General features: G+C 39.7%; 2 protein-coding genes across 4 annotated transcripts in view; one reads left to right on the top strand and one right to left on the bottom strand.

Moving 5' to 3' along the window:
• The window catches only part of LOC124290041 (sodium- and chloride-dependent glycine transporter 2-like), a 42886-nt gene that overhangs the window by 12588 nt on the left and 15133 nt on the right, over positions 1-15165 (bottom strand). Inside the window, exons 6-8 of one of the 2 annotated variants that reach the window (XM_046726730.1) lie at positions 14127-14227; positions 12720-12887; positions 11692-11934 (exon numbers count right to left, since the gene is read on the bottom strand). The exons of the other annotated variant lie outside the window; for it this stretch is intronic. Coding sequence (XP_046582686.1) covers positions 11800-11934; positions 12720-12887; positions 14127-14227 — 404 coding nt within the window. The 3' untranslated portion in view covers positions 11692-11799. Of the gene's footprint in view, positions 1-11691; positions 11935-12719; positions 12888-14126; positions 14228-15165 lie in introns of those variants that run through there. 2 annotated transcript variants of the gene reach the window in all.
• On the top strand, positions 99-7803 carry LOC124290040 (neuronal acetylcholine receptor subunit beta-4-like). 2 transcript variants are annotated; one of them, XM_046726726.1, is made up of 7 exons: positions 99-158; positions 2141-2276; positions 2743-2888; positions 4587-4631; positions 5430-5533; positions 6274-6812; positions 7329-7803. In XM_046726726.1, exons 2-7 carry the CDS (start codon positions 2228-2230, stop codon positions 7655-7657), a joined length of 1212 nt encoding a protein of 403 aa, XP_046582682.1. In that variant the 5' UTR covers positions 99-158; positions 2141-2227; the 3' UTR covers positions 7658-7803. The 2 variants fall into 2 exon arrangements, with proteins under 2 accessions (XP_046582682.1, XP_046582681.1); XM_046726725.1 differs by having other exon boundaries at positions 100-222.

Below are 15165 nucleotides of genomic sequence, written 5' to 3'. Positions count from 1 at the left end.
ACACACACACACAAAACCCGGCCATAAATTATGACCGGGCCCTTATTCCCTTATTTCGAAGTAGTGGAGTTCCAGACTTATAGACTCAACGTCTAAACCAATCACAATTGCCGACACAACGGTCCGAGATCACGTGAATCAAAGGACCTAGTCGACATGTATGTGAAACTGGCATAAATACAAACTGAACAATGTCTTTCGTTCAGCCACAACGTGAACACGGTGAGTTGTCGATATTCCTGGGAACGTTGTAAGAGTGCTAGTCATTACTATACTGACAGGTAAGGATGTAGGTCCCCATCTGTATTTGTCTACAGGCAACCCGGAAGGTGAGGCTCGGTGACTGGTTGACTGCATGCATCAGATACCACGATGTCGATCGCTGTTGAAGATGTCAGACATCGGATTGTCTGATTGAGAGTTGGGTAGATCTGACATATTGCTGAATATGTTGTTGAAATATTGCTGACTGTGCTTTTAAACAACCCTCCGTTCAAACACCCACCCACACACGTTCACTAACAACAGGACTATCTTTCACGTCGTCCGAATGTTTTGTTTATTTCTCGTCACTAACGAGACTTTGTTTACAGCCTATAAAAAACATTACAATATTAGGCGTCCAAAATGCTTTTAGCGAACACGGATATTAGCCAACCCATGCACTCGTAAATATCGCCGTTAAGCGGTATGCATTAAACGTGTAGGATTTTGCACTTGTAAACTGATAGTATATAGACCGTAACAGAAGCTATTGGTTACCTCCCTGTCAGAGTCACATACACAAATGTGCATTGTGCACTTGATACTCCACATTGCAAGCGAGGCAAACTGGATAAACCTGTTTTAACAGCTCGACCTGGATTCATACCTGGCCAAATATACCCGTGTCTGTGCGTTTTAAAACACATCGTACATGAAGGTTTTTGATGGGGATACATTTCGAATCTATATTGTATGCCAACGGATTTGGGACTTCCGGGTTTTATTATTAATACTATTTTTTTATCTGACAATTGTTATTCTCATACATGATAGTGAATATCAGAAGGGTACTTTTAGCAAATATCGATCCACATTGACTGTTTTATACGTTGTTATTTGACAAACTACATTTAATCAATGGCAGGAGCATGTTATGCCACGTTAAACACTGTTCCTAGAGGGAGCGTGTCCAAAGCAGAAATGCCCCATAAAGAACATACGATGCAGACAAAATAGTACGGATATTACATCGTGATCAAGACATGTCCAGCTCATGAAACTCTCCGCAGACATTTAACATGACACCGGCAACAACTCTATATAATTTATTACATTACTTCTTTCTGTGGCATTTGGGATCAATATTGAACAGATTTTATGGATAACAGCTTGTTGTTGTCCATAAAGTTTGTTCAATATTGTTATTGCATTAAGTGTGTATTGTATTTGTTATTTACATCCTGTTATGTTAAGGCAAACGTCTATCTCGACAGCAGACCATACTGCTGGACCTTCCCTTAAGATAAACTGGGAAAAATGGCCTTTTCATCTACTGGTAGTGTTTTAGAAGGATAAGTTTGAGACTATTCCTCCAAACTAAAATGAACCTTATTTCACTTGTCCTCAGAGTAGTCCTGTGTGACCTAGTCCAAACTGTTTACTAAGTCTACAATGCTATTCTTTATTCCGTTCGAATTTGTGACAACGTGAAACATTGAGAACTGGTTCATAATTCATCCTCAAATGATAAATGTACTGTTGTATGAGTACCACAATGAGACTACATTATTTGTTTTTGGCAAGCGGAGAAGCGCGAACTTCAAAGGCATACGTGAGTCAGATCGAGCCAGAATGTGTGGGCGAGTAAGTGTTGTTGTGGTAGGTGAGTGAAAAAATGAGTCCACTATTTTTACTACTCCAGAGCAGCCTCCAAGTCTTTCTAGGACTCTTTCAACAATTACTTTTAGGACACAAGCGCTATAAAATTCATGATCATTGTCGTTATTAATGACCACTTTGAGGGACAACAATGTAGAATGGAAAATCGTGATGGATCCGTGACAGTAATATGTCAATATTGAACATAATTGTGACACAAATATTTGACAGAAACACTTTTGACAACATAAGTGAACTGAATATATCTATACTTCAGGCAACATCGTGGCCGTTGCAACATAGAAGGTCCTGGAAAGAATCATCCTTCTGCTGCGATACTCTCCGTTAACACACAGTCAAGAGGATGGGAAACCTTCCACTTTGCCTTCTGTTCTTCATCCTCATCTCCGTGGGTGAGTTTTGAAAATATTACTTCAGGATACAACAGTCATACTACATCGACCAAATTATTTGCTTTAAGAGTTGTATTTGTAAATAATTCTAAATCAAATAACCAATTGTCTTTTTATGTATGGGTACAATTTTTTCATATCATGATCGGTGAAATAGGTTTCAGTCATTCTCATTGAACAAATATATTTCTTGATCACTGATCGCTAGTTTTATGTGACGTCTTGACTGACGTCTCCTCTTGAGGTAAAATGCCAACTTTTTCCATTTATTTCAAAACACAATTCTGCATAATATATAGAGCAGTCTACGTGCAACTGGGAATAGCATATTATTTCTTTCTTAGGAAATAATGTTTCGAGGCAATGATATTTCAAGGTGTGAATAATCCCACAGTTTGTATGATAGTCTTCAAATGTTTCAATACATTATTCACTGCACAATATACATTTGTAATGTATATTCCAGCACCTCTCTCAGCTAGAACCTTCTTGGAAGATTACGGTGATCTGAGGGAAAGTTTAGTCGATGAGACCAAATATAATTTCAAAGTGAGGCCAGCAAATGAAACAGTCATCAACATCACTCTTGATTTAACAACACTGAACAAACTGGTATGTGCTACTTTTAACGTCGTAATTCTTTCTCACAGTGACTTAATGTATGAGTGAGTTAGTGAGTTTAGCTCTTTACGCCACACTCAGCAATATTCCAGCTATATGGCGGCGGTCTGTAAATAATCGAGTCTGGACCAGACAATCCAGTGATCAACAGCATCAGCATCGATCTGCACAATTGGGAACCGATGACATGTGTCAACCAAGTCAGCGAAACTGACCACCCGATCCCGGTAGTCGCCTCTTACAACAAGATAGTCGCCTTTTATGGCAAGCACATGGGTTGCTGAAGACCTATTCTACCCCGGATCTTCACGGGTAACTTAAAATATGTCCTTACTAAGCCACATCTATAGTATTTTGAAGGCCAATTGTAATGTAAACTTGATGTCAGAGCACCATGAGGGGATATCCAATGTTTGACTGTAATCTGGCTGTAAATAGGAACTTGAATTGACAGAAGCTGACGTTTTGCTTTGATCTCACTGTACAGAAAGTGGGCGATGGAAAGAAGAACTGGAACGTGGGAATAGAGAAAAAGAACAGTATAGATAGCAAAGGGATTGGGTTGTGGGGGTAGGGATAAAAGTAGAACTGTATAGACTGCAATGAAGGGTGAATGGAACATTGTGAAGACGGCAAAGAAGGGTATATGGAGTGAGTGAGTTTAGTTTTACGTCGCTTTTAGCAAGAAGGGTTAAGGGAATCTGAATAGACGTCAAAAAGGTAAAGTGAAATTGTCTTTTTGTTTTTTTATTGTTCCCGATGTGACGAGTACAAAAATATGATGAGTACAAGCATATAGAGGAATATGTGTACATAGCAGCTAGTGGGCTCAATAGAGATATAGTACATTAAGTACATTAAATATCAATATCAGTGATATGTTTTGGTTTAATAGTCAATCAGGGTTAAATTTAGTGATTAGAGGAAACCATTTGGCTAAAGAGCTTTCAACATTACTATTTCTTCTGGAGATAAATGATTCAGTGGTAAATATGTCTCTCAATATCCTTAAGTAATTATCAACTTTTGGAATTGTTTTTTCGAAAGAGCAATTGTAAATATATCTCTTAGCAGATAAGATTATGTGATTCAGTAATGGGTTCTTACCTAAAAAGCCAAAGCAGATAAAAGGTTTTGATTTTGAAATTGTTAAAAGGCGTCAGACACTTTGTGTGTAGGGTGACGGGTAGTGCAAAGGGACTACTGTTTTACTGGCAACCAAGGAGAAGTTGAGAACGCGTTTACGAGAAGTGTGTGGTGCACGGCAATGAGCAAACCCATTTGGTTTGTGAAAGGTAGAGCAGATATAGGCTAGTGCACGTGCATTACATGACGATGAAATTGATTCCGCGCGTAGCTGCACACGCCTTGCTCTCACGTGGTCGGTGTAGCACGACACTTGATTGCGGACAACCTGGGGTCCCTTCGCTAACAATGGCATGCGCCAGTGGGTGACACTCATACATGCTAATACGGGTCAATTGTCAGGTCGGTGCTCAACTTATCCTTGTTTGCCAGTAATGGGAGGAATGATATGTCTGAAAGTAACATTTAATCTCGTCATTCAGTGCACAGCGTGATCTCCGCACCAAGGTCTTAAATTTACGTGAATCAGTTCTGATAGCATGCCTGCGGACTATTGATAACCTATCTCCACATTTTAATTTGATTTGATTTTCCTGTTTGCAGGACATAGGATCTCAGACGTTAACTTCCACATTTCTGCTGTATATGGTGAGTGAAGATTCAAAACACGTAAAAAGATATAAACAGAGAATCAACATACGTACAAACATACGTATTAACACTCAACCGAAAACCCAATGTCGAAAAGCAGAAGGCAGGATAACACTGGTAGAAGAAATGCAGATAAATCCATCTCGCCACCATCCATCTGGACACCATCCGATATGCCAGGGTGTCAACAAGAGGGCTCGGGGTAGATCTTATACTAGATATGCAAAACCTCTGCAGAAACCGATATCATGATTTGAACATTTACAAGTCGTTATCTATTTTGGAATCCTGAAAAGAAAACCAACTAGTAAAACACAATTTGTGATCATCTAGGTTGTTATCCACAAAGAAAAATTCTCGTGTATGCTTGAATTATTGTCTTAAAGTATAGGTCCTTGTTCATCTATGAACTTCAGCCCAAACGTTTGAACTTCATGGGAATACATTTTGGAGCCAAGGGCTAAGTACCTGTTGTTGACATCCAGGACGACCCAGAACAGGCAGATATCCATGATGACAAACACTAACGTAAATTCTATTCATGTTCCTATGATTAATTAACTATGTATATCTTATTAAATTGAATAGGATTATTTCTATTTTCAGACTAGCTTTAACTTGATTTGGTTACTTTAAAGGTCAAGTATATAGTTAGCTTACCCATAAATCTGCCAACTTACAGATCTGGTTTAGGAGAGGAAAAAGCTTATGTGATGTCGTGTATCTTGTTTCTACTTCTGCGAGGTATACATTTAAATATAAGTTCGACCACATGTCTCTTATCTTTTATTTTAGTCATGGATTGATGAGCGACTCACTTGGCCATCAACGACTAACATCAACTATCTGATATACAGCATCAAAGAGATATGGACACCAAATCTTGTTATTACAAATTAGTAAGTTCATTTTCTAGCCACATCGGAAACACACGGAAGAGATATTAAAGAAGTAAGTCCAAATATATGTCTAATCCCCCGAAAATGATAACATGCTAAACAACATATTGTGTATTGCAACAACAATTCAAAGTGTCGACTAACCAGGACACACAACATATGGAACACATATTGGTGATTTTGAAATCATAAAAGCCCAGAGTTAATGTCTATTCAACATTCTAAAGTTTTTTACGACATCCTATGCATGCAACCATGGTAGACTAAATGACTCAGTGTGGAAACTTAGTTTAGTCTAGAAACGTAATGGTGGCAAGAAATATGCTGACATTTCCCATTAAGTAATAGAAAGACACGTTAGTTCTAATACAGGGTTTTGTGAGATACTGCTATATGTCGGTTCATGTTAATGGCAAAGTTCATACAAGGTCTATAACTAAATGTACTCTATGATCCATACATTTCAGATAGGAGTATTTGAAATACATATATTTTTAGTGTACATTTTCATATTCTCCTGCAGGAAACATAAACTATACTAACCTTTTAAGGTAAAACGAGTTCAAAATGCCTCAGCTATATCACACAAAGGTAGTGAAATGGTGACGTCATTGCCTTCTGATGCTATTTTGTTGTTCTGGTCCAGACTCGATTATTTACAGACCGCCGCCATAAAGCTGGAATATTGCTGAGTGCGGCGTAAAACTAAACTCACTCACTCACTATGTTGTTGTTTCCAGTGTAAATGACTTTGGACTGATTGGGATATACGAAGACGGCCCCGTTCCTCTCAGGGTGTCCTATGAGGGTCGAGTGGTGTGGACTCTCCGCGTGGCCACGACGACAACGTGTCAGGCCGACATTACGTATTATCCGTACGACACTCAGACGTGTCAGGTTCAAATCATGGAATGGGCACATCCATTCAATGAAGTGGATCTTGTGCCGGAGGGGATTGAAAGCAGTTCCTTCCAAAGCGACGGCGAATGGGAGTTACTAAATGCATCTTTGGAAAGTGCTGGAGATATCGGTGCACACAATTCAACTTATAAAAAGATTAAGTATACATTCCACTTCCAGAGGCAGTTCCAGTGGTACATTCCGTTGATGATGATACCATTGGGAGTTCTGTCGCTGCTGATGCCTGGCGTGTTCCTGGTGCCAGTGGAGACCGGAGAGAAGATGTCCTACGCTCTTACAGTGATGCTGTCATTTACGGTGATCAGTTCTTTTCTGTTTGAAACACTACCAACCGTCTCAGTCAACTACTCCTTGTTAGGTAAGTCAAAGGGTCATAGTTGTAAGAAAGTAGTTGCAAGATTTGAGAAATTACAACTATATTACACCTTTTTGAATTGAACAGAAATCCTCAAAGATTCAGTTTGTGTAACGCAAAATCACACAGAGAAGCGACGTTAAGTTATCAACTCCAACGTAGTTTCAAGGTTTCAGAGACGTATTTATGTATGCGACCCCATCGACGGACACTTTGTGTTTAATCACTCACGATATACCAACAGCTACTCTTACATTTAAGTCAACCCAAGTCCTAATGCAATGAGGTTTGAAAACAGAATATGCGTATGTTAAAAACAACATTTGAGTTAAACACTAGATTTATATAATAGTGATGCTTAAATAGCTGGAATATTAATCGCTCAGTGCGACGATAAACAACAAACAAACAAATCCATTTGGTCTCCGGGGAACCACCATTTTGTTGTGATGACAAAAGACACAGCTTGCCGATTTGATACTTCAACAAAGGAACATTTCACACTGTATTTGTTTTCAGGCGTCTACATTTCTGCGACGATGACGTGCGGTGCCCTGATGATCGTTTTTTCACTGGTAGTGCTCTTTTTCAACCACCCTGCTGATGACAACGACCGCATGCGAACTGTGAAGGCACTTGATATTTGTGCTTTTAGTTTCTTCTTTAGCCTGATGGTACTTATGATGATCTGTTTTCTGCTTATTTTGAATCATCCTATTGCTGACAAGAACGTTAGTGTTCTTGGAATAATGCTTGGTGTTCCCATTGTAGCCAGCGTTGCCATATGTTTGGTTGTAATCATATGTGCCTGTCGAAGAAGTTCCCATATCAAGGATACAGGAACGTGAAAAAAGGAAAAGTGAACCTTTGCTGCATTGCATTGTAGAGACTTGTCGTGTCCACATGTACACATTGTATGAACACTTCCGCTTACGCACAAACGCACATTGCATCTCACAAATCAGTTTGTGGAATGCATTTGAAACTTTGGTTCTATTACAGTGCATATATTTCTTCATACATTTTTATATTTTTCACAAATTATTCATAACACAGGAAATATGTATAGGTGCAAGTCGCTGTGCATAGTCTGTCTTGTTTATAGCCCCGCATGGCAAGCGCAGTAGTAGGCAATTAGCAAACGCGTCCACGCCAACCTTAAACTAATTAATCAAAGATGAAGTTATTGAGCTGTGTCGGCTCCGGCCTTTCTTCTCGGGTACATCCCTTGGTCAAGCACAGATAAGTAGTCCCATCCCAGCAGGAGCATGTCTACCACCAACTTAGTCCTAATCGAAAATCAACTTTTGTTGAACAAGATCGAGATTACCATCATGCCATCCTCTTTGTCCTGACGTAAATGCCATGGTCAAGCGCTGACAGATATTTTGTTAAGCAGCTGGCGCAAGCTGACTGTGGCTACACCATTAAGAAAATCAAACCTTGTTAGGTAATCATCTTCTTACCACCTACCTCGTGTAGTATACTTTGTCAGCATAGGGTAGATAACGCATATGGAAACTCCAACTTTACAGAAACTTGATAATGACAAACGGGTAGAGCTGTGGGGTATAAAATCCTGGGTTCTTGCATCTCAGGCACACTTGCTTGAATAAACCCAGGAACTCACAGCTCTCTTCTTTCTTGTTTCAAGGTAAGAAACATTTAAACTTTATTCTTGTTTATGTCTGACTTGTTATTTCTTTGTAATTATCGTTTTGAATATGTTAGAGTTTGGTTAGAAACATTCCTACAACATTGAAGCACTTTTATCATTGCAAATGCTAGTTCTAGATAACCAATTAATTCTTAGGCACTATCCAGGGATATTTATTTATGCACATTGCGTCGTGGGCTCCTCAAGTTTTATGTCTTTCGTGTACAAACAAATATTTCTTTTCTATGTTTCAACACACGTGTAGATCCCCAGTCTTTGTCTTGTTTCATTCATGTTTGCGTGTTAGATCTGTATATGCAGGTTAGATTCTCGTTCTGTAGCCTAGATTCTAGTAGCCTAGTAAGAAAAGCAGTTCCGAGAGTTTATACAATCATTTCCAGCAAAGACGAAGTTGCATGTATTTTACGATAGTCCCCTGATCAAATAATATACGCGCTCACAGAATAGGTCACAACAGCCAATATTTTGATATTTCAACAACATGATAAGTGCAACATATGTTATATTTGGGATTACACTTTCTTAGTAAAGTACAAATTCTAGTACTTTTTGAGTTGAGCCCCATCCGGGATTCGAACTCACATCCTCAGAGTCAGGCACCTACTCGCCAGCACAAAAGTTACGCTCTAACCCATTCAGTCGCGGTAGCTGAATGGGTTAGGCGGCTGACTTTGTGTGCTGGCGAGTAGGTGCCTGACTCTGAGGGTGTGAGTTCGAATCCCGGATGGGGCTCAACTCAAAAAGTACTAGAATTTGTACTTTACTAAGAAAGTGTAATCCCAAATATAACATATGTTGCATTTGACCACTTTCTAAATGGCATTGTGTAATCATAACATGATAAGTATTTGAATAATGGTATTAAACGTTCCGTTCCCCGTGCAATTGTATACCGTACAGAACAATTTATACGCGAATCACATTACCGTAATCAGTAGAAAATGGTATTGTCTACTCTTCATGTTACCCGAAAATATACATTCAAATCCGTTTAGTTTGCAATTACAGTCTTCGTTCCGTATTTATTTAGCTCCGTAATTTAAGAAATACGCGTAGCCATTGACAACAGCGCTGTCCTAGTACATTATTACATATTCATTTAACTAAGTTACTGTCTTGTTTTGTAAAGCACACAAATGTAGCACTACAGCATTACATATATTCTAGGTCATGGCTTAACTCCGTATAGGTCGAAATTGCACGTTGCCAATAGCAACACCACCGTCGAAATACACTTACCGTAGTCACCCAAATAATTGATGATAAAACAAGCTTAAGTAGTAGTACTCTTACTAAAACTAGGCCTTCTGTCCCCGCATTTACAACACTTTTATATCTCTCTAATATCACTTACCGTATCTACTGAAATTATTGTATTGAGAAAATAAATGTTAACATTACAGTTAGAACGCGTACAGTCAATACCGGAGTATATAAATGGTATATGTCAAATCTTAACACTTCGTGCCGTTTACCGTATTCGCTCAAGGCATGTATGTTGATAACGGACATTTACTTACACTAGTCATAAATCGTTACCGTAGTTAATGCATTAAGCGCGACATACCTTTATAGTCGTAAATTCCTACCGTAGTCAATACATTAAGTGCAAGATACCGTAATAATCATAAATTCCTACCGTGGTTAACGCAATGGGCACTACATACCGTCAAAGACTGGGGCTGGAAATGTGGCTTTTCCTTATCGTCTAAAACTTTATTGACTATATATAATGCACATATATGTTTGATATATTTTATATATTTTGTCCTAATATTTCAGTGTCACATGTCACATGTAATAACGTACTAACGATACATCGACGATATATTGTTAAATATTAACTCACTAACTGTAAAACATAATCATGATTCATATGTGTAGACTGTTATGAGGTAGAACTTGATATAAACCCTAAACCCATATCGTATTAAATGGATTTCACTCTTAACCATCCCAGCATCTGATATCCTGTATCATCACTATTTGATATTGTTGAATAAATATACTCATTTTGTTGTCAAAAACATTCGTATGATAAGAGGATCAATTTTGTTAGGAGCTTGTTTACATGTTTCAACTTCAGGGTTGTTCCGGATTTATTGAATAGCTGCATTTGTTGTTTCGTTGGTTGTTTACGCCACAATATTCCAGCTATATGGCGGCGGTCTGTAAATAATCAAGTTTGGTCAGACAATCCAGTGATCAGCCGCAGGAGCATCGATCTACGCAATTGGAATTCGACATGTGTCAACCAAGTCTGCGCGCTTGGCCACCCGATCCCGTTAGTCGCCTCTTACGACAAACATGGGTTGCTGAAGACCAGTTCTAACTCGGATCTTCACGGGTATAGTAAATAAGATACCCATCAGACAAAACGGTTCTGTACAATATGTAATCATATAGGCCTAAGTTATGAATGCCATAATAATATTTCTAGATGGCACTAGATACCTAAGGTGTTGGTGTTCCTACATATCTGAATTTGTTAGAACTTTCTGTATCATTAAGTATTCTCGATGTAACAATACGAGAGATCACATATTATCGATATTGGAATGTTCTGCTGTCTCAGGAAATTTGTCAGAACACGAGCGATATGTGGACGGACTTCATCATGGTGAAACGTGAAGTTACCTTTCTGTCCTTGACTGAAAGGCAGCACATGAGGCCCAATGATCTCATCACTGTATCGCAGAGTTGTGTCCGATCATGGGATGTGATGTCTCCCCCATACCATAACGCAGATGCCACGAAACTGTAGACGTTGACCAACGCACGCGTCAGCATACCATTCACGTCGCCGTCTGCCGTCTGCCCTGCTATCTGAGCTGCCCAGATGAAATCTCAACTCGGTGAACAAAACACCATCCCAATCTTGTCTCCTGTGCCGTAGATACTGTCTGCACCAAGCAAGACGTGCCTCTCGATTACGTCCAAAATTGGACGCATTGCTGGCCTTCGATGAGTCAGCCGAATGTAGTTGTCTTGTTGACGTGATGTCACGCACGGACGATCAGTCCGAGGCAAATCTCTCCGGTTTTTCTGTTATCCGTGGCATGACGTACGTGTTGAAATTAACGTGTTTTCCGCAACATTCTGAGGCTAGAGAAAACTCAACCACCCTTCAATTTTCAATACCAGGTGTGTGAACTTCAGGTGTCACAAAGCATGCAAAAAATGAGTAAGTTCAAGTGCACGTGCCACGTGACATGCTACATGTTTATTTAGGATAATTTTTATAACTTTCCAAATAATTTTAACTTTGTGCAATTTTAAGTTAAACACAGTTACTTTTTCCGCTAGTATATATTATCTACATGACGCCGACGACTTAAAAGCGCTCTTCAGAGTGGACAGTTCCCTGTGTTTGTTGAGGTAATCTGTCCGGTAGGATGGTACAGATGGTCCCCAGGATGCATCCGGAACCAGAGACATCCTCATCCTCTGGAAAATATTAAATACCATAAGGTACCGACGATCAATATTCGTGCATGTTGTGTGTGTTTGTGTGCGTGCGTGGGCCTGCGTGCGTGCATTCATGAGTGCGTGCGTGCGTGGATCGTGTAACAAATATTCCGCAATACGTTAGCTCTAAAACGTCCTCTTGCCATTTCCTCGTACTATAACGTCTTCTTTTAACACTAGACTTCTATAATGTTGCACTGGTTCATATTCATCATAATGTCTATTTGAATATATCTTTCCTATGTTACGCATTAATGTGCCCCAGGGAAATGTCGGGCTAGACGTGATCTTCAGCAACCAATACCTGTCATAAAAGGCGACTTGGGTCAGGTTCACTGACGTCGCTGATGCTTGCTATTGTTTCCATTGCATATCGATGATGTCAATCACAAGGTGGTCAGGTTCAGACACGATTACCATTTGTCACCACTGGCCCCTTTCCGTAACCTCCAAGAAGATATTCGGCTTGTCCAGGAATAACACGATTACCTCACCGCGGCCATGTTGCTCGAATACAGATGACTACGGCTTCAGACAGCAAATACAACACAATAATGCACGCTGGGAATTTAGCCTCGATTTCGCATGTATAATTACCTTAGCGGTGGGGTAGCCTAGTGGTTAAAGCGTTCGCTCGTCACGCTGAAGCCCCGAGTTCGATACCCCACATGGGTTCAATGTGTGAAGCCAATTTCTGGCGCTGCTGAAAGCGGCGTTAAACCAAACTCACTCACTCACTCAAGCAACCAATCACTATTAATTACCTGTAGAAGACCTCCTTTTCCTCGGTGCAAAGCTACAACCATCATTACAAATACTGGTATAACTGGAAGGGAAGCGATGATCCAGCCAATTATAGTGGAGTAGTAGGGATACACATACTCCCCGTATGTAGGAGGATGATACTGAAGGAAGGTGGATATCAGAATTGTCTGAAAAAAGGAATTGTTAACGAACATTATCTGAATTTTGTTTTCTTGGTTCTTTAACGCCACACTCTATATATTCTGCTATGTGGCGGCGGTCTGTAATCATTTGTCTGGGCCAAACAATCTAGTGATCAACAGCATGAGCATCGATATACGCAATAGGAGTTCGATGACTGTGTCAAGGAAGCCAATGAGCCTTACCATCTTACGACAACTTGCCTCTTACGACAAGCATGGGTTGCTCAAGACCAATTCTAACCAGGATCTTCACGGGTTTAATAATTTGTAAACACCTTTGCACATGCATCAACAATCTCTTCGAAATCAGCGCCATGCATGTTTCCAACCTGAAGCTTACTTGTGAAGGGTGGAATAAATTTTTCACCTACATCAGGGCGTTTCCGACTTGATTTGGAAACGGGGGAATATTGTAGATCTTGAAACCCACGGGTATGGATTACATTTAAAGACATAATCTGAGCGAGCCGAGATTCGCACCATATCACAGGTTTCTGCAACGTCAAAGGGGCGAAACTGTCCAAAGTGAATTGTTGCGCATGCGCCTGAGACAACTTGGCAGTTCGTGCCTCCCACGTGATCCAGAATTTAAAGAAAGGCACCGCTTCTGAAAGACGTGCATCTGTTGCGTTCCATACATGAGGGTGTTTTCACGTTAGGGTCATGGAAACCGCGACCCCTGATCTTAAGGCAGGATCCGAAAACTTAAGTCTACCTACCACTAAGAGTGAGTGAGTGAGTATGCCGCTTTTAGCAATATTCCAGCAATATCACGTCGGCGAACACCAGAAATGGGCTTCAGACATTGTACCCATGTGGGGAATCGAACCCGGGTCTTCCGCGTGACTAGCGATGCTTTAACCACAAGGCTACCCCACCGCCCCCTATCGCTAAGATGAAGCGGTACACTACATAAAGATAGCAGGGCCAAACTGATGCAAAACAAATGTGACAGGTCGGAGATTGCCACATCGCTTTCGAAATGATGACGTCATTTCATTATGATATTTCATTTTGGGAATTAAGGGAAATTTCCGGCCAATCAGCCGTGTTTCCATATGTGTTTATAATATTCTTTTAAAGCGGTGAATGATTGTCCCGTATGCCTCTAAAATAAAATGTGAATATGACGCAGTGTATGATATGCGCTTCTCTTGTCTGAATACAGATCAACAGTTATCCTTAAGACAAAGGTGAAGTTAAAGTTGAAATGATCAGTCTTACCAGGAGTATTGTTGGAGTAACATAACACCACGTTATCTTGAAAAAGAGGGGTGCGGGCCTGCCAATCATCAATTGAATGTCGTCGCTGAATCGGTCTATACCTGTGAGTAAGTGAGTCAGATTTTACGCTTGTCTGAACAGTATTTAAGGTTTCATGACGTGCCAATGTTTTCTTGTATAATTTACGGAATGAATGAGGACACGTATTATCAAGATCTCAATCTTTATTTGCCTGTCAGAAATATACACATAGCAAATAGTATCGCAACACCTATTATGTTAACCGCCCATAAGGCCATTTATATTCATATTATAATTATATTTGTTTGCGTGATTGTTTTGACATTTGGGGTGCACCATACAATCGTATTGGATACGTTTTAGTGCTACGGTCAAAGGCGAACACCACGTGCAATACGTGTACTCGTCATTGCGCAAAGGTTTCAGAAAACCGTTCTTATAGCTCGAAAACTAGAAATATCAATTAATTTCGTTGTTGATAAGCAAATATTGCACATCCTTAAGTGACAACTACTGAACATGGCAAGTTATTTGTATACAGAATGCTGGCATATAGTGTTATTGCAAGAGATGTTGGTTATCACCCATTGACTATCAGGAAACTAATGACGCCAAGGACCTCCTACGGAGCGCCATTATTTGACATTTAAATATTTTTTCAGGGTCAATGTATTACGATAGTAAGTTAAATTGAGGTTTGATAAGTTCCTTCACCATGGTTAATGTTAAATATCATTGCTATGAAAGATATGAGGTTTTGCGATACCTTTTTCGATGAGCATACAATATTTCTTCAGTTGTTCAAATAGCTCAAAGAAACGCATTCATTATTAAATAATAACAATACCAAAAGTTATATATACATAAAGATAATATGAAAAAACAAGTACTTTAAAAATGGTAAAAGGCGGTAGGTATTATACCTCCATCGAGCCAATTAGAAGGTATTATTCTGCAAATATTCACCTGGATAAAAGTACGATGAAAATACAGTCCAAAACCTATCTACCTACCCACT

Source organism: Haliotis rubra, unplaced genomic scaffold (assembly GCF_003918875.1).
Source record: "Haliotis rubra isolate DU_JTF1 unplaced genomic scaffold, ASM391887v1 Scf455, whole genome shotgun sequence".
In the NCBI taxonomy this organism is placed as follows: domain Eukaryota; kingdom Metazoa; phylum Mollusca; class Gastropoda; order Lepetellida; family Haliotidae; genus Haliotis; species Haliotis rubra.
The sequence above is the reverse complement of the archived record's forward strand: the minus strand, read 5'-3'. Positions and strand labels throughout refer to the sequence as shown.

What these genes read in the sequence shown, in the direction of transcription:
- LOC124290040 (XM_046726726.1), top strand. Translation starts at nt 2,228, where the DNA reads ATGGGAAACCTTCCACTTTGCCTTCTGTTCTTCATCCTCATCTCCGTG. An exon ending in CCACATTTCTGCTGTATATG is followed by an intron (nt 4,632 to 5,429) that starts GTGAGTGAAGAT and finishes CTTTTATTTTAG; the next exon opens with TCATGGATTGATGAGCGACT. An exon ending in AGTCAACTACTCCTTGTTAG is followed by an intron (nt 6,813 to 7,328) that starts GTAAGTCAAAGG and finishes ATTTGTTTTCAG; the next exon opens with GCGTCTACATTTCTGCGACG.